Here is a 17,963-nt window from a genome sequence, read left to right on the forward strand (position 1 = left end):
AAGTGTCTTGTCTGCATATAGGCATATACAGCATGTGTGTTCAGTGTCCATGGAGGTCAGAAGAGGGTGTCAGATCTCACGAAACTTGAGTTACAGACAGTGTGAGCCACTGTGTAGTGCTGGGAACCGAACCCAGGTCCTCTGCAAGAGCAGCCAGTGTTCTTAGCCACTGAGCCATCTCTCCAGCCCTCTGGAGGACTTGTTAGGATCTTCTAACTCGAAGCTGACTAAGCAGGTCAGAAGAGAGAAAACAAGGGGAGAAGAAGAGGAGGAAGAAGGGATGCTGGAGAGCGTCACTCTTCTGAGAGCAGCTACAGGAACCTTGACCTTGAGTGAGCCTCTCTGTCTGTCATCTGTAGCCCAGGCTAGCCTTGGGTCTGTCCTCCTGCCTCAGGCCTGCAGAGTAGCTGGGATTCCAGGCCTGTGGCACCGCATCCAGCTCTCCCTCCAGGAGGCTGTCTGGCAGGCTTGAGGGAAGGAATCCCAGGTTCCCTGACTCTGATGCTTAACGTCGTTGGCCTCACTGATTGCCCCAGACGCCCCAGATGTCCTGTGCTGTTAGGATTCCCAGGCTCACTAGCAGAAGGAAAGGAAAGTTCATAAAACTTAATCTGACCCAAAGTTCCCAGTGCAGAGAGTTGGACTGCCGCCCACAGCTGCCTGGCTGTGTCCACCGTGAGACACAAGCTAGGAAAAGCCCGTCTGTCTCAGCTTCAAGGCCAAAGGGGACTTGTTGGGGTGGACAATGGGAGAGCACAGGAAGTCAGAAGATTGAAGATTCAGAGGAAGTGGGGAGCCTCATTCTGAGAATGAAATCGATCTAGACAGCCACAGGAGACATCGGTCAGAAAACAGAAGAAGACCTGAACGGGATGGGGGGTGGGGGGGACGAGGAGGGGGGCAGGAAGTAGGGACAGAAAAGTCTGTGGAAGTCAGAATAGATCAGATCTCCAGGGACAGGACAGAACTGCAGGCCCTCCTCTTCAGTTTGAGAGGAAATACTGCTCAATTACTGACCTGCCTCTCTCTGGCCATGTGACCCGTGTAACAGCTTCCCACCAACCAGGTTCCTTACAGTTTTTTACTCCCCCGCCCTTTTCTGTGGGGCCGCAGCAATTGCTAAAACTCCCTTGGCCTCTTGCGCCAGGAACTCCTGAGGAGCCCTCTGTCAGAAGCCAGGCAAGGCAAGCCACTTAGTATGTGCGCTCAGGGGCGAGATGCTGGCGCTTGCAACTGAGGAACAGGTGTGGGGTGAGGAAGAGGCTGGAGGATGTCTGTCAGAACAAAAAAGTAATCATCAGACCCAGATGTTAACAGGGCGGGCGCCGTGAGGAACCTTAGACCTGGGAATGAAGAAGGAATGGGGGCGAGACTATGCGTTAGCAAGGGTTACCAACCAAATGGGAACAGAGGCACCTGTGGAGAAGTCCTGTCTGTATACCGCTAAAACACCAGGCCCAGGAGCTACCCGTGCTCTCTGGGCTTCGGTGAATGTGTGTCTGAAATTTGGGGGGAAGAGGCCACAGAGCGAGGTGCTGGCTCAGCCTTCCTCCTTGGCTATCCTAGATCCCCCTTTTTGGTAGGATCCACAGCACTGGACCAGAGGAGAACCAGGTGAAAGAGACCCTGTGGTCGGCCCAAGGAGGTAAGGTGCTGGGCGGGAGGGGAAGGGTTGGGCACCTGGAGCTGAGAACCAGCCCAGGGTTGGCAGGGCATGCCTTCTGGAAGTTTCTTTTTTTTCCCCCCAAGACGCACTTTTCTGATCTTCCCCAGTTTCTACGCCTGCCTTCTTCGGCCACCAAGCTTTGGCTCCTAGCCACAGCCAGCTGTGAGAAAGGGACCTGACCACAGCCACTTCCTACGATCTGTGAAGTTAAATAGGAAAGGGGCCCAGGAAAGCAGAGGGGAATTCCCGTGGGAAGTCGAGTTGGTCTCCCTCAGAGACACAGGATGGCAAACGTAATAACTGCAGCTTAATACCCGCCCAAGGCTAAGTCAATAATTGTTCTGGGCAGCTCTGGCAGGTGGCTCGGCAAGCGGTGGTGAGGAGCAGACAGCTTTGGCCTGGGAACCAGAGAGGATGTGAGCAGTCTGAAGCAGAGGAAGGAGGGTCTGAAGGCTGTGAGTGAAGGTGCCCTTACTCCTTTTCCATCTTCCAGAATGACCCCAAACTGGCACAGCTCCTTGATCCTCACGGCCTACATCCTTATCTTTCTCACTGGGCTCCCTGCCAACCTGCTGGCCCTGCGTGCCTTCGTGAGCCGGGTCCGCCAGCCCCAGCCTGCTCCCGTGCACATCCTCCTGCTTAATCTGACCCTGGCGGACTTGCTCCTGTTGCTGCTGCTGCCCTTCCGGATCGTGGAAGCAGCGTCTAACTTTCGCTGGTACCTGCCAAAGATCGTGTGCGCGCTCACGGGCTTCGGCTTCTACAGCAGCATCTACTGCAGCACGTGGCTGCTGGCGGGCATCAGCATAGAACGCTACCTGGGAGTGGCCTTCCCGGTGCAGTACAAGCTCTCCCGCCGGCCTCTGTACGGAGTGATCGCTGCTCTGGTGGCCTGGATCATGTCCTTCGGCCACTGCACCATCGTCATCATCGTTCAGTACCTGAACTCAACCGAGCCGGTGGGCACTGGGAGCCAGATAACCTGCTATGAGAACTTCACCCAAGAGCAGCTGGATGTGGTGCTGCCAGTGCGTCTAGAGCTGTGCCTGGTTCTCTTCTTCGTGCCCATGGCGGTCACCATCTTCTGCTACTGGCGCTTCATGTGGATCATGCTCACGCAGCCCCATGTAGGGGCTCAGAGGAGACGCCGGGCGGTAGGCCTGGCTGTGGTGACGCTTCTTAATTTTCTGGTGTGCTTCGGACCTTACAACGTGTCCCACTTGGTGGGGTTCTACTTGAGACAGAGCCCTCCATGGCGGGTGGAGGCTGTGGTGTTCAGCTCCCTCAATGCCAGCCTGGACCCTCTGCTCTTCTATTTCTCCTCCTCTGTGGTGCGCAGAGCTTTCGGGAAAAGTTTGCTACTGCTGCGCAATCCCGGCTCCTCGATGCTGGGCAGAGGAGCCAAAGAGACAGTGGAGGGGACCAGGATGGACAGGGGTGGGAGTCAAGCAGAGGGGGTGCCGAGCTCCGATTTCGTCACTGAGTAGAGAGTTCCCCAGATCTTCCCTAGCCTCTGGGTCACCCAGAAGTTGGGCTGGCTAGTAGAGCACCTGGAACTTGGTGAAAGATAAAAAATAAAAAAGAAGGACCTCCCCAACCCCGCCCCGCTGCCCTCTCAGCTCGGCGTAACAACTTGACTGAATTTTCCTGCTCCAGGATACAGAAGAAATGGTTACAGCCCTAAAACACAGTGGGGCCAGGGTCTCAGAAGCAAGGTGGCTAACAGGAGTGCGGGTTTAAAAGTAATATTCCTTCGAGCTTGGAATCACCACCCAGAGACAGTGGTCTGACTGACGAGGCCGCAAAGAAGCCAGTGAAAAAAGATTGGGGGAAAACCGTGAGAAGAAAAATCTCGGAGAGGCTCTAAGCCAGGGGAGGGGCTAGTGGGGAGGACGGACTCCCATCCCTGGTGAGCGTGGTCTTTCTGTATCCGTTTGAGCTGCCCCTCTGTAAGTGTGCTCTGCTGGTTTTCACATTTTGGCCTAGTCCCCACCGTTAAGCTGGGTTCGGGGTTGTACATCTGTCCACCGTGTCACCCCACCCAGGCAAGGACGTGTCTTGGTACCGGTCAGTCTGACGTTGACCCTGACCTGCGTGGGAGGAGAGAAAACCAGTCTGCTTTGGCAGGTTGGAAATAAAGACTATGAAAGCCTGAAGCAAATGTTCACAGCTGTTGACACACATCTGTACGACCCAGGGAAGGAGGGATGGTGGACACAGTACCACAGCAGAGGGAGAAGGGGTACAGTAGAGACTCCCCCAAACACTTTCAAATGAAGATACTGTGAGGTCACAGGGAGTGAGGGCTCTGATGGGACCCTGTGTAGCCTGGTGACTGGGGAGGTTGGACTTCCTGGATGTGGGTGAAGGCCACCGTGGGCAGCTGATCCATCAGGGAGCTTAGAGTGAATTCCGTCCTCCTCAGAACCCCACAGTTCCCTTGTATCAAGCCTCTCTCCCTTGGAATTCAGATCACAGCAGGCCTTTGCCTGCCCTGTGCCCTCTGTCCCTTCCTGAGTCTACCTGCCTAACTCATTTCTCCGCCAGGACCCCAGTGACCTTTGTCCCCAGTGCAGTTAACACTCCACATTCCCAGAACTGCAAAGGTTGAGACAGGAGGATTGTGAGTTTGACACAGTTAGACCCTGTCTTTCAAAAGCAAGAACAAAGTTAAAAACACTAGAAAAAACATTTTTTTGAGACAACGTCTCCTACAGGTAGCTGAGGTTGGCTTTACACTTCTTATGTAGCAAGAGGGGTCTTGAACTCCTCATCCTCCGGCCTCCACCTCCACCCCACAGGCATGCACCACCTTGACTGCCCTAGAAATAACATATTAAACTCATAGGGCCAATGAAATTGGTTCAGCGGGTAAAAGCACTTGCTATACAACCTGATGACCTGATTTTGATTCTCAGAACCCACAGAAAGTAGGATGTGGCAGTGTGTGCCCATAATCCCTGCATTCCTGCAGCAATGGGAGGTGGAGATAGGAGCCAGCTAGCCTGGGCTACACAGCATGGCAGAAACAAGAGAGATCTGTCTGACCTAAACAAGGTAGGAGAAAACAGACTCCAAAGTTGTCCCCTGACCACCACATACATGCTCTATGGCACAAGTGCACACATATGCATACATGCACACACACACAGGCACAAACACACACATGCGTACACAATAAATAAATTAAAATAAAATTGTTTCTATTTGAGACAGGGTCTCACTGTATAGCCTTGGCTAATCATGAGTTTGCTATGTAGACCAGGCTGGCCTGGAATTTACAGAAATACACTGATCTCTACCTCTTGAGGGCTGAGATTAAATCATGACTGGTTAAAATAAAAATCATTTGGAAGCTAACTATAGGGTGATGTGGCAGGCGAGAAAACCCAGGTGAAGTTCCACAGGCGAGAAAACCGGGTGAAGTTCCAGCTTACCGTGAGTCTGTGATGCGCTCGGCTTGCAAACATGCTCATTTGGGGCTTCAGATGGCTCAGTGGGCAAAGGCACTTGTTACCATGGATGATGACCCGAGACGGATCCCCAGAACCCTCACGGCAAAAGGGAAGAACCCATTCCTACAGGTTGTTTCCTGACCCCCATATGTGTACCACAGAATGTGTGTACACAGTCAAGTGCACAGGTAAACGTATAAAGTAAATAAATCAGTATAAAATAACTTTAAAGCTCCTTTGGTTGAGATAGCATTAACGACAGAACGGAATTAAGTTGGCAAGAGCGCCAGCCCGCTTAGGGCTGATTGGCAGCCTGCTCAGAGCTGAGCCACACAACTCAAGGATTCAAGTGCTGGAAAATCAGACTGAGGGCTTCAGATTTAAAACCACACAATGGAGCCTGGTTCGCAGTTCAGTGGGTGAATAGTGCCATCTGCAAAAGCCCGAGTGTGGATCCCCAGAACTCACATTCAAAGGCCAGCTGTGTGGCACACATCTCTCCTGTGGTGAGATGCCCAGCAGAGACAGGAGAAACGCTTGGAAGCATAGGAGGAGCAGCTAGTCTTCGGATACCACAGGAGAGAAAGCCTGCCTGGACCAGGTGGAAGGTGAGAACAGACCCCTGAAAGTTGTCCTCTGACTGCCACACACACGATGTGACACACCTCTCCCGCCTCCTAAGGTCTCAACGACAAATGGAGGCACAATCCTGCGCAAGCTCACTCTGAGGAAGCAACAAGTGTATTGGGCTTCCTCGCAGAGTATAGGCGAGGGGTGTGGATGCTGCTCTCCCCAACAGGCTGCCCCTGAAAAGCCTTCCTCCAGTTTACCTGTGGTCACGTGGATGGAGACTCCCTCTCCTCACCGCCCCCTCCCTAAGGCCTCACACATGTAAGGCAGAGCTGCACACAACAGGTGACAGGGATAGGCTGGATGCTGAGGTGAGGGTCAAGGGACCCTCCCCAACCCTCCATAACGGGTATAGGCAGTCAGGAAGGCCAGCCGGGTGACCCTTTGGCAAGGCCAAGGGTGTGCAGCTGAACCCCTCAGGGTGGGGGCTGCTTGCCCCAGGTTTGCCACTCACAGCACCCGTATCTCCACACACAGTGTGACTGTGTAAAATTAATGCTACATGACAAGAAAATAACAGTAAATAACAGCGGAAGCTCATGATGATAATGAACGGCATTAACTGCTGGGCTCTGTGATAGAGAAGGAGCTGGAGAGGGTTAGGTAGCGTCCCAAGATCACTGGGCCAAGAGTTCAAATCCCAGGCCTCACCCCCACAATGCCTGCCCTTTTCACAGAAGGAAGTAGAGTGCTCTAGCTATTTGGCCACGTGGCTGGAACACGATAAGACCTGTTTTATAGAAGATGCCGTTCAATGTGGCCCCACAAGGGAAGAGCAAAGAGCACGACATGAAGTCGTGTTTCCAGTGGCTGGGGACGTTCAGACACATTAACTGTCCCAGCAAGACAGTCACTCCCAATTTCCACGAATGTTAGAGGAAGCGACAGCAAACACACACACACACACACACACACACACACACACACACACACACACACACGAGGACATTGAGTAAACAGACTTCTGGTTAAGCTGAGCTGATTAACTGCTGGACCTCTAACCCTGCCATCCCTGGGTCTTCAGCAACCACAGTCACATCTTGCTAACTGTGAGTTGCTTTTCTGTTGCTATGACAAAACACCCAGCAAAAGCAACTTAAGAGGAGCTAGAGAGATGGCTCAGTGGTTAAGAGCACTGGCTACTCTTCCAGAGGACCCAGGTTCAATTCCCAGAACCCTCATGGAAACTCACAACTGTCTGTAACTCCAGTTCCAGGAACTCCAACCCCCTCACACAGACATGAACACAGGCAAAACACCAATGCACATAAAAACAAAAAAGGAACTTAAGAAAGGAAGCCTTAGAAGATGGCTTAGTGTTGAGAACACTTGCCATGCAAGCGTGGGGACCTGAGTTTGAATCCCCAGCAGACACCTAAGATTCCAGGCATGGCTGAGTGTGTGTGTGCTTGTAACCCAGCCTGAGTGACAGAGACAAGCAGATCCTGAAAGCTCGCTGGCCATGAAGCCTAACCAAAATGGTGGACTTCTGGTTCAATGGACTTCTGTGTCTCAAGGCAATAAGGTGGACAGAGGAGGATGCCCAAAGTTTTTCTCGGGTCTCTGTGTGCACACACACTACCCTCGTGCGCAAACATAACACACATACCCTCCGAAAAGGGTTTATTTTGCCTTGTGGTTTGGGGGGGATACAATCCATCATGGCAGGGTTGCACAGCAGTGTAAGTGTGAAATGTGAGCTGGTCACATCGCATGCTTAGTCAGGAGGCAGAGAGAGATGATGAGGGTCTTAGCTCATTTTATTCAGCCCACGATCTCTCCAGCCCATGAACTGGGGCCACCCACACTCACAGTTGGTCTCCCCTCTTCAGCTAACCCATACTGGAAACACAGACACTCCCAGTCAGGTTGGCAACTAAATTTAACCATCATAATGGAGTCATTTTGCTTTCAGTGGGGTTAAAGGAAAATTGAAGAAAGTAAGTCTGGGATGGTCAGGGAGGAACTGTAGACATTTACTCACTAGTAATTGGCCTTCATGATCACTTCCAGTATCATCAGCCCAAGGCCCCTGAAAAATAGGCATTTGTTTGTGCCACAAGTATGGATGAATTATCTCACTTAACTCTAAACCAGTCATGGTGGCCTGGACCTGTAATTCCAGGACTTTGGAGGAAACCGGGGCGGGGACTTGGCTATGACTTCATGGGTCCAGTGCTAGCTCTGTAAGTCCAGGACCTGGTTTAGATTACTAGAACCCACATAACAGCTGAGTGTGGCAGCACATATCTGTATCTCCAGCACCAGAAAGAGGGTCCTGGGGGCTCACTGGCCAGTCTGGCCAAAACAGCAAATTTTAGGTTTAGTGAAATTCCATGTCTCAAAAACTAAAGTGAGAGGCTGGAGACACACCTCAGTGGTTAAGAACAATGACTGTTCTTCTCAGCACCCACATGGCGGCTTCAGAGGATCCAACGCCCTCTTCTGGCTTCTGTGGACATGAGGGTAAAACACTCACAAACATAAAATAAAAATGAATGATTTTTTAAATTAAAAATAAAACTAATGTAGAGAACCACTGAGGAGGACACTCAATGACTACCTCTAGCCTACATGCACACTCACATAAACGATGGTGTTCTCACTCACAAAGGGACACATAGATGCACATACCACACACAGGTTTTTTTTTAAAAAAAAGAACAGAGAGAGAAACAATGCATTTACTACACTGAGTGGCTTAGAGGCACAACATTGAGCCTTGGCTGTTACTCATGGGGCTGTCTAGGAGCTGTGGCCGGTTGCCACAGGGGGAAAAATAAATCACACAGAATATATGAACTAAGAAAAGTCAAAATTCACAATCAGAGTCAAGTTTCTAACTAACTGTATTGCTTTCACACCAATTCTGTAAAGTCTAAAAACAAAAAAATCATGGATTCACGTCATCTCAGAGCAGGGATCTTCATAGAAGCCACTTTGATGAGAGATGGAGACCCTGAACGCACAAGAACGAGGCACCTATGCTATCAGGAGGGTTCTGTGGTCAGGTAGGAAAGTAGTTCAAAACCCATTTAAAGTCGGGAGAATTGGTGGCTCAGCATCTAAGAGCACACACTGCTCTTGCAGAAGACCAAGTTCAGTCCTCAGCACCCACGTCTGGCAGGCACAGTCACCTGCAACTCTAGCTCCAGGGGTTCTGATGCCCTCTTCTGGCCTCCTCAGGCACTTGCACACACACACACACACACACACACACACACACACACACACACAATTAATAACAAGTAAAATAAAATCTTAAGCAAAAAAAAAAAGAAAAGGCCCAAGAGCTAACAAGCAGGTCTTTGTCCTGGGGAAGGGGAGGAGAGCTGAAGTTGGGGGGAAGGAAAGGCCCCAGTTTGCAGCCCTTATCAGTTTCTGTGACAACACTTCACCCCTGGGGCCAGATCCTGCCAAAATTAGAATACCGAGCATAATTTTGTCAAGAGATACTGATGACCAACTCATGCACACAAACCCAGCAATCACACCCCGGGAGGGGAGACTTCCTCATTCCCTAGCAACAGGCGCACAAGGTCTAGCAGAAGTCTTCCGACATAATAAGCTCTAGCTCTGTGGTACTGGCTGCGCCTCCTCCAAGAATATCCGGGTGGCTGCAGAATGCTGGGGCTCTGTCTGAATCCCCTGCCTCGCAGCAGGATGACAGATGGGTAAACAGAAATATTAGTACCTGGTTAATGAATAACACAGACGGCAGCCTAGAGTGTTACCAGGAAACAGGTGGAGGGAGCTGGAGCCCGAACTGCCAGAGAAGGGGTGACTACCACTGAGCCCCCAACTTCCCCTTTCAGATCAGATGCCACCACACCCCCACCTGGAAAACCTCTGACCACAGCAGAGCTCGGGTATAGTGTGGGCGTTTTGGTCCATTTCTGTGGTTGGAGAGGGTTGGGGGTGGTGATAGTCTAGAAGAAAGCACACCCCAATGTTTCATCTCCACTGGCGTTGGCCTTCCTGCCTCTCAGCTCTGGGCCTCTGAGCACTTTCCTTTTTGGCCTTGCTTTTTACCTCCTGGGGTTAAAGACTTTTGCCCTCTTTTCTTTTCCTTTTCTTTTCTTTTCTTTTTTTTTTTTTTTTTTTTTTTTTTTTTGGTTTTACAGGAAGTGAGGCCAGTTCTCATCTACAAATTGCACATCCAACCAGGAAATGGGGCAAAGATCATTGAGCCACCAGTAGCCACCATCCAGTTACCCACTTGGCAATGGGTGGAGTGTCTGCTGAGGCAGAAGACTTGAAGCGACGGGTGTAGAAGTCAGTTGTAGACACTGTCAACTGTGGTCTTGCAGCTTACCCAAGGAGGGGTTATCCACAGCACCAGGATAACCTCAGGCTCCCTCTCCCCACGGTCTGCCACCCCTGCCATCTGGCATCCTGAGCAGTGATCAGCCCCAAGGAAATGGGAAAGTAAACACAGTGATCACAAACTTAGCTGTGTTCAATGAAAATGTGTACAGCTGTGTGCGGTTTCTATGGTGTTACAGCAAACACAGACCCACCTGGACGTCCACGGTCGCGGGCATTCATTCATCCACAAACTCTGGCCAGGGTCAGCATGTGTCAGGCCCTGATCGTGGGGCTAGAGACCCAACAGTGGATAAGGCCGGGACCCCTGCTTACTGGTGGCTCACACTCAGTGGGAAGGCAGACAGACAGCACAATACATACCTTACTTCAGGGGAAGTGGGCGGGGCGAGCACAGGGACCAAACTGTAACCATGCCGGTCTTAGGAGACAACGTGAGGACTGCCTGTTGCTTTGAATGCAAACCTAAGAAATGAACTAAAAACATGAAGGTAACATTTTTGAAGAAGGAAGAAGTCACTTTTGAGGCAGAGACAGGAGGATCAGGTCCGGGGTGCACAGTAAGATCTTGTCTCAAGAAAAAAAGAAAAAGAAAAAAATGATGAGGAGAAGGGGGACGACGAGGGAGAAGAAGAAGACGTGGAGAAAGAAAGGAGACTGGGGGAGGAGAAAAAACCTGGAAGCCTCGACTACACCGTGAGATCTTGCCTCAAAGACTAGAAAGCAAGGAAACACACACAGAAGAACCGGAGGAGACACCAAGAGCCGTGAAGACAGGGAAAGCGAATTGAAGGTGAAGTATGACTTCTCGGGGCATGGTGGACAACTACTTTTAAACAAGTGGGTTGAAAACGATGTGGGGGAGTCATGTCTGTCGAGAACGGAAAGAGCAATGCTTGGAAAGTCTAAGACCAATGCCAGGTCTGAGCCAGGCGACTGTGTGCTGGGTGGGCGAGGCAGGTATGGCTGTAGATTTCCAAACCCAGGGGCCAGCAGTTGCTAGCAGATGGCGGATCTCTAAGGCTGGCCATGACGAGAAGCACGTGAACCACCATACCTAATCATTCTTGTTAGTTTTAGAAAAATTACGTAAGGGCTGGAGAGATAGCTCAATGGTTAGCAGCACTTGCTGCTCTGGCAGAGGACTCAGGTTCAATTCCCAGCATCCACAAGGTGGTTCAGAATCACCTGTAACTCTAACTCCAAGGGGATTTAACGCCATCTGCTGGCCTCTGAGGGTAACTGCGTGCGCGATGTCACACACATGGAGACAGGCATATAGTATAGCAGGGCAAACTGTTTGTTGTGAAATAAAAGCACCCTTAGCCCTATCCCTCCAACATGGTCATTTCCCTCTTCCTGGTGGCAACTGCTTCCACCTCTTTTCAAGGAAATATTTATCTTTAAGGAATGTGCTGGCAGCCAGGCAGTGGCGGTGATGCCTTTAATCAGACTTTAATACAGACCTTAAACTAATTTCACACTCCAACTCCTTGCCAATTGTATCATCAAGATACAGGTTTCATAGTCTTTTTTATTTTGTTTTTGAAACAATGTCTCACAATGTGGCCCTGGCTGTCCTTGAACTCAAAAGAATCCACCTACTTCTGCCTTCCAAGTCCCAAGCTGGGACTAAAGATGTATGCCACTATGTCAGTGAGATTTCATATTCTTAAAGAAATTTCTAGACCAGTCAGATGGCTTAGCTCATAAACACGCTTTCCACACAAGCCTGATGACCTGAGTTCAATTCCCCAAGTCCCACATGCCAGAAGAAAAGAAACTGAATCCTATACCTTGTCCTCACATGCAATACTGCACACATACCCTTTCCACACATACATAAATCAATAAAAATTACAAATATTTTTCTGGGCAGTGGTGGCACATGCCTTTAATCCCAGCACTTGGGAGGCAGAGGTGGGCTGATCCTCTGTGAGTTCAAGGCCAGCCTGGTTTACAGAGTGAGTCCCAGGACAGCCAGAGTTACACAAAGAAACCCTGCCACAAAAACAAAACAAAACACCAAAATTTAAAAATATTTAAACAACAAACAAAAAGTGTTGTTGTTAACATGATTCAGTTTCCTGAGAGCTGACAGATGAAGTTGGTTACTTCCGTATGGTGGCAAATACCCAGAGGGATCAATGCATCAGAAGAATGATTTATTTTGAGTCCTGGCTTCAGGGTGTTTCAGCCCATCTCATTAAGGAAAGCGTGGTGGACTGATTGTGTCTGTCCATGGCCATGGGAGAGGGAGATAGACCAGGAGACAGGGGGCCCGGAGCTCAGGGCCAGGCCTGAGATCTGCCTCTGCTAGTCAAGTCCCACCTCCTGTTAGCTTCACAGCTTCCCCAAACAGTGCCACCACAGGGGAACAGGCATTGAAGCAGGAGGAGCCATTTCAAACCACAGCAGCAAGGCCCTGGGCTCCTGCCAGCCGTGGAGGGGAGGCCTTCCTCAGTTCCTAACCGTAAGAGCCTCTCTGTGAGGCAGCTGATGGCCACCAACACGAGCAAGCAAGAAAGCAAGAAGCCGGGTGGTGGTGGTGCAAGTCTTTAATCCCAGCACTTGGGAGACAGAGGCAGGCAGATCTCTGTGAGTTCAAGGCCAGCCTGGTCTACAGAGTGAGTTCCAGGACAGTCAGGGCTACACAGAGAAACCCTGTCTTGAAAACAAAACAAACAAAAGCAAAAATGGCAGAGAGAAGATGGCATCTCCTTATACACCTGCTCTAAGTGGCGTTCTACTCTCTTTTCTCAGCCCATTCTTGAAGGGAGGGAGAATTTCAAAGGATGTGAATGGTGGCAGGTGAGAACCTCTGAGCATCTTCGAGGCTGCCTTCCAAAGGCATCTCAGGGTAAATGGAGGCTATAAACCGGAGAATTAGGCTTCCCACAGTGTGATTTCACTGGGATGTTGAGTTGGGGAAGTGTTGAGGTACCTGGGATATTTCTTCTTGAGCCAATCAGATTTTCTAAAAAACAGTCCTTGAATTTGCCAGAAGCAGGGGCATGTTTGAACTTCCAACAAACTAGGGGTCAAAGAAAGGAAACCGGGAGTCTCACTTGCTATTCAGCTTTCTCTCAACCCCTACTCATATGACACTCTCCCTCTGCCAACTGCCTGTTGTCACACATTCCACAGACAGCTTTACTGAGAGTAAAACTTTCCTTGGTGAGAGCAATTGGCCTCACATCTGACAAGAGGGAAGAGATCTGGGCGTCTGGATGAGTAGTCTGGGAAGAGAGCCTCTGTGGAGGGATCAGCTAGATTGTGATGGCCTATGGGCGTGTCTGTTGAGGGCCGGGACCACTGATAATTGACCCAGACCTCTGTAGGCGGCACCAACTCATAGGCTGGGCTCTGAAATGCACACCAGTGGAAAAAAACAGCTGGAGAGATGTCTCAGCAGTCATAAGGGTCTGCTGCTCCTGCAGAGGCCCCGAGCTCATTTCCCAGCACCCACATCAGAAAATTCACAGCTGCCTGGAACTCCGGTAGATCCAGCTTCCCCTTCTGGTCTGTGCTGGCGCCTACACACACGTGACACACACTCATACAGACATAGAGACACATAAATGAAAAATAAATCTTCAAAAACAAGTGAATGTATTCAACCAACTCCTTAAATCCTTTGTATTGTATTTTATTGATTTATTATGGGGTGGCACATGCCACCGAGCGTAAGTGGGGGCCAGAGGGTAATCTGCAACAGTCAGTTCTCCCCTTCTGAGGTGGGAGTACTGGGGATCAAGTCGTCAGACTCAGCTTGGTCCCCACTGTTGATGAGTTATCCTCAAACTGTGATCTGCCTGCCCGTCAATCTGCCCGCACAGACTTCCTGTCCATCTGTCTATTTCTTGGTCTGGACCAGGTACTGCTCCTTCACTTCTGCATCCGGACTCAACTCTGCAGCTCAGCTCCGATCCTGCAGCCTGACTGGAGCCGGCAGCCGCCGCCGCCGCCGCCGCCGCCGCCGCCGCCGCCGCTGCCGCCGCAGCCTCTCCAGCCCCATCCTGGACCGTTAGCTATCCATACAGACTCCTGTGTGCCCATCCGTGTCCCCTCCTTGGCTTCTCAGGTCTCTTTGAAAAACTTTCAAGTTCCTTGGAATTTTAACCCTTTGTGGCCATTCTGCAACCTACATATGGCCATGCACATGGATATAATTACTGTATGATGTGCGACGTGTGATCTGTAGGAATTGAGGATGGAATAAAAGAACCGGTAAGCCAGACTTTGTGGTGCACATCTTTGATCTCAGCACTCAGGAGGCAGAGGCATGTGGATCCCTGTGATTTCAAGGTCAGACTGGTCTACATAATGAGTTCCAATCCAGGGCTATTCAGTGGGACTGTCTCAAAAAAATAAAATAAAATAAAACAAAAATCGGTGTCTGCCTCAGTCAGGACTATCAAATTTAGAGGAAATTTGACAAGTTGCTGCCCATCCCCCGCCCTTCCCTTCCTTAGTGTCATTTCTGTGGTAAGATGCACTAACAAAAAGTAACATGGGAAGTCAAACTTTAAGCAGCACTCAGGGAATCCTGAGGAAGAGAGGGAGGAAGGAGTGTAGGAGCCAGAAGGGTCAAGGACATCACAAGAAAACCCACAGAGTCAACTAACCTGGGCTCATAGGGGCTCAAAGAGACTGAACCAACAACCAAGGAGCCTGCAGGACTGACCTAGGCAATCTGCATATAAGTTATAGCTTGGTGTTCTTGTGGGGCTCCTAATAGTGGGAGCAGGGGCTGTCTCTCATTCTTTTGCCCACTTCTGGGGAATTTTTCCTCATACTGGGTCGCCTGGTTCAGTCTTAATAAGAGGAGAGGTGCCTTGTCTTATTATAACTTGTTATGTCATGTTTGGTTGATATCCCTGGGAAACCTGCCCAGAGAAGTGGATCTGGGGGAGAGGGGAAGTGGGGGAAGGGACTGGGAGGACAGAAAGGAGGGGGAACTGGTCGGGATGTAATATATGAGAGAATAATAATAATAATAATAATAATAATAATAATAATAATAATAATAATAACGTGGGAGAGAAAGGGTTTATCACAGCTCACAGTTCCAGGAAGCAGTCCTCACTGAAGGAAAGTCACAGCATCAGGACTTTGAAGCAGCTTGTCAGATCACATCCACAGTCAAGGGTGGAGAGAAATGAACACATGTGTGCTTAGGATTCAGCCAGCTTTCTGTCCTCTCAGGCAGCCAGGGAAAGGAACCACAGCTGCAGCCACACAGAGCAGAGAGAAATGAACACATGCATGCTCACTTGATTGTGCTCAGCTTGATTTCTTCACTCTTACAGAGTTCAGGACCCCTTGGCCAGGGATAGTGCCACCCACAGTGGGCTGGGTCTTCCCACATAATTAATTTACTAAGACAAACTTCCATAGACATACCCACAGACATTGCTTGCCAAATGACTAGGTTGTGTGGGGTCGACCACTGAAGCCAAACATATACCTGTGAATTTATTGTTATTCAATAAATTCTGACATTGTGGAAACACAAATATGTTTGTCTGTGTTTTCCACATAGTGTGGTCACCATACCAGGAGCAGAAGGGAAGCCAGAATATGTAAGCAGATTTTTCTATCCCTTCAGCCAGCTCCCAAATAAAAATATGAAGACTTCTTATTAATTATGAAAGTATGGCCGGTAGCTTAGGCTTGTTTCTAGCTAGCCCTTATAACTTAAATTAACCCATTTCTATTCATTTATGTGCTTCCATGTGGCTTGTGGCTTGTTATCTCATATCCTACATGTCATGCTTCCTCTGTGACTGGCTGGTGACTCAACCTTCTTCTTCCCAATGTTCTCTCTGTCCCAAAAATCCTGCCTTGGCCATTCAGCTTTTTATTAAACCAATCCAAGTGATACATCCTCACAGTATACAAAAAGATTATTCCACAACATTTCCCCATTTTGTCTAAATAAAAAGGAAAGGTTTTAATTCTAACATAGTAAAACTATATACAATAAGAGCAATTATCAAGTAAGAATTACATTCACAATGTCCAGTCCATATGTATTTGGCATATTTAGGGAAAATACTCCATTATTTATCCTGTCTTGATGAGTCCAAAGTTTTGTACCTGGTTTATCTTCTGTCATAACTAAAAAAAAAAAACTGTATCTATAACTACCTAGTCTTCAATTTCATCAAAGACCTCAGAAGGATATAATAATACCTGAGTAAACAGGAAGTGCAGTGTAAGCCACTTCCAAATCAACAGAAATGACAGAGACATCTGACTGCCTGAACAGTCACCCAAGGTTCCTCTGCAATGCTGGGGCATCCAATCTCCATCCTTCAGGCAGGCCTAGAATGTCTGGCAGACTCTTCTATGAAGCAGGAATTTTGAAGGACTGCCCTGCCTTATCTTGGCAAAGTTCAACAGTCTTTTTTCTTTGTGTCCTGCTTGTCCAATTTGTACAGCATACTGTCAGCAGTCAAGACAAGAGCCATTTCTTGCCCAAACGGCTAGTTTTACCACATTGAAAGCAAACTCCATATGGAGGATCTTCGATGCCCATCATCTTCTCTGAAGCAAATTGGTGCTGCCAATGTATCTCATTGTTATGAAAAGTCTTATGTTATTAAAACATTTTAAATGCCATATTCTGTTGGTTTTTGAAGTGTTTGAAGACCACTCATCTATCCATCTAAAATATATCTCTGTTTGACCTTGAAAGCATACCTAACATGACTACATGTTTGATTGTAATAGGTGACTACTAACCTGCATTTCTATATTATCCTAAGTAGTTTGTAATAATAACTTTCAAGGACTGGAAATTTACATTACATTTGTTAAATGAGCTGCATTGGTACAATACTGAAATAAGAGTAGAAACATATATACAGTATGTTCTAACAAAAATAACCTTAAATTTGTATCAACATACAAAAATGTATATCAATGTAAAATATTTGAGACAAGTGGTTGTTCAAAAGCAGACAATAATCTACCTTTTTATTCCATCATTTCTATATTATATCCCCCTTTTCCTTTTAGAAAGAGATCCTTGAATCCTTGAACAAAGATCTCCTTTGTTCAGTTTTTTTTACCATGACCAATAACAGCTTGTAACTGATGCCCCTAAATTATGACAAACATCCATAACCCACCGAATGACCAAAACCCACCCACCCCATCTCTTGGGAATGTGGGTGTTGTGTTTTCTAGACAGTTTCCTGTTGTTTGAGGGTTCTGGCATCTTTGGGGGACCCTGAGAAAATTAGGATAATGGTCAAGTCCTAGGAGGGCTAGCTGTTGTCTGGTCTTGATGTGATGGGAAATGTAAGGCTTATCTAAAGTCTAGCTGAAGTAGTCTGTGAGACTGGACCACCTGGGCCACCTGTTTTCTTTGGTGTCTGGTCCCCTTGCTCTGAAAGCACATGAACTTTCAAAGGTAACATACATACTTGCATTAACACAAGTATGGACTATATATTATTCACAAGCCAGCCAAAGTTTTTTTTTGTTTTTATGTTTGAACAAGTAAAATATAGGTCATCTGTTTTGTAGCTTTAATAGGTTTATTTTCTTAAGTCTGTAACCAGAATTTTCAGGGAGGTCTCCCCCAATCAAATCTGGTCTCTATCAACCTTGAATAAAATCCACAGCCTTTCATTTACTGTGGAAACAAAAGCATAACCTCTTCCCCAAAGTCACGTATTTTTGGACTTAAATTTTGAAGTTAAGACATTTTTAAAATGTATGTTGGTTTAATTTAGTAGTTTTTATAATCCAGTGTCTCTAGGCAGCTATTGTTTGCTCATTAGCAATAAAAAAATTTAAAGACAATACAATAACATACAGGATCCAGACTCCCTGTGTATTTCCCATCTCCACATGGCTTATCCTTTTGATAT

At 48.3% G+C, this 17,963-nt stretch overlaps 1 protein-coding gene across 1 annotated transcript; it reads left to right on the forward strand.

Moving 5' to 3' along the window:
* Nucleotides 1–2,160: 2,160 nt before the first annotated feature.
* Nucleotides 2,161–3,809, forward strand: Ffar2 (free fatty acid receptor 2). Its single transcript, XM_059275874.1, has one exon. It carries the CDS (start codon nucleotides 2,161–2,163, stop codon nucleotides 3,151–3,153), a length of 993 nt encoding a protein of 330 aa, XP_059131857.1. The 3' UTR covers nucleotides 3,154–3,809.
* Nucleotides 3,810–17,963: the final 14,154 nt, after the last annotated feature.

The sequence above is a fragment of the Peromyscus eremicus genome, chromosome 1, assembly GCF_949786415.1.
Source record: "Peromyscus eremicus chromosome 1, PerEre_H2_v1, whole genome shotgun sequence".
Classification (NCBI taxonomy): Eukaryota; Metazoa; Chordata; class Mammalia; order Rodentia; family Cricetidae; genus Peromyscus; species Peromyscus eremicus.

Excerpts from the sequence above, each read along its gene's own strand:
- Ffar2 (XM_059275874.1), top strand. The coding sequence starts at position 2,161 with ATGACCCCAAACTGGCACAGCTCCTTGATCCTCACGGCCTACATCCTT.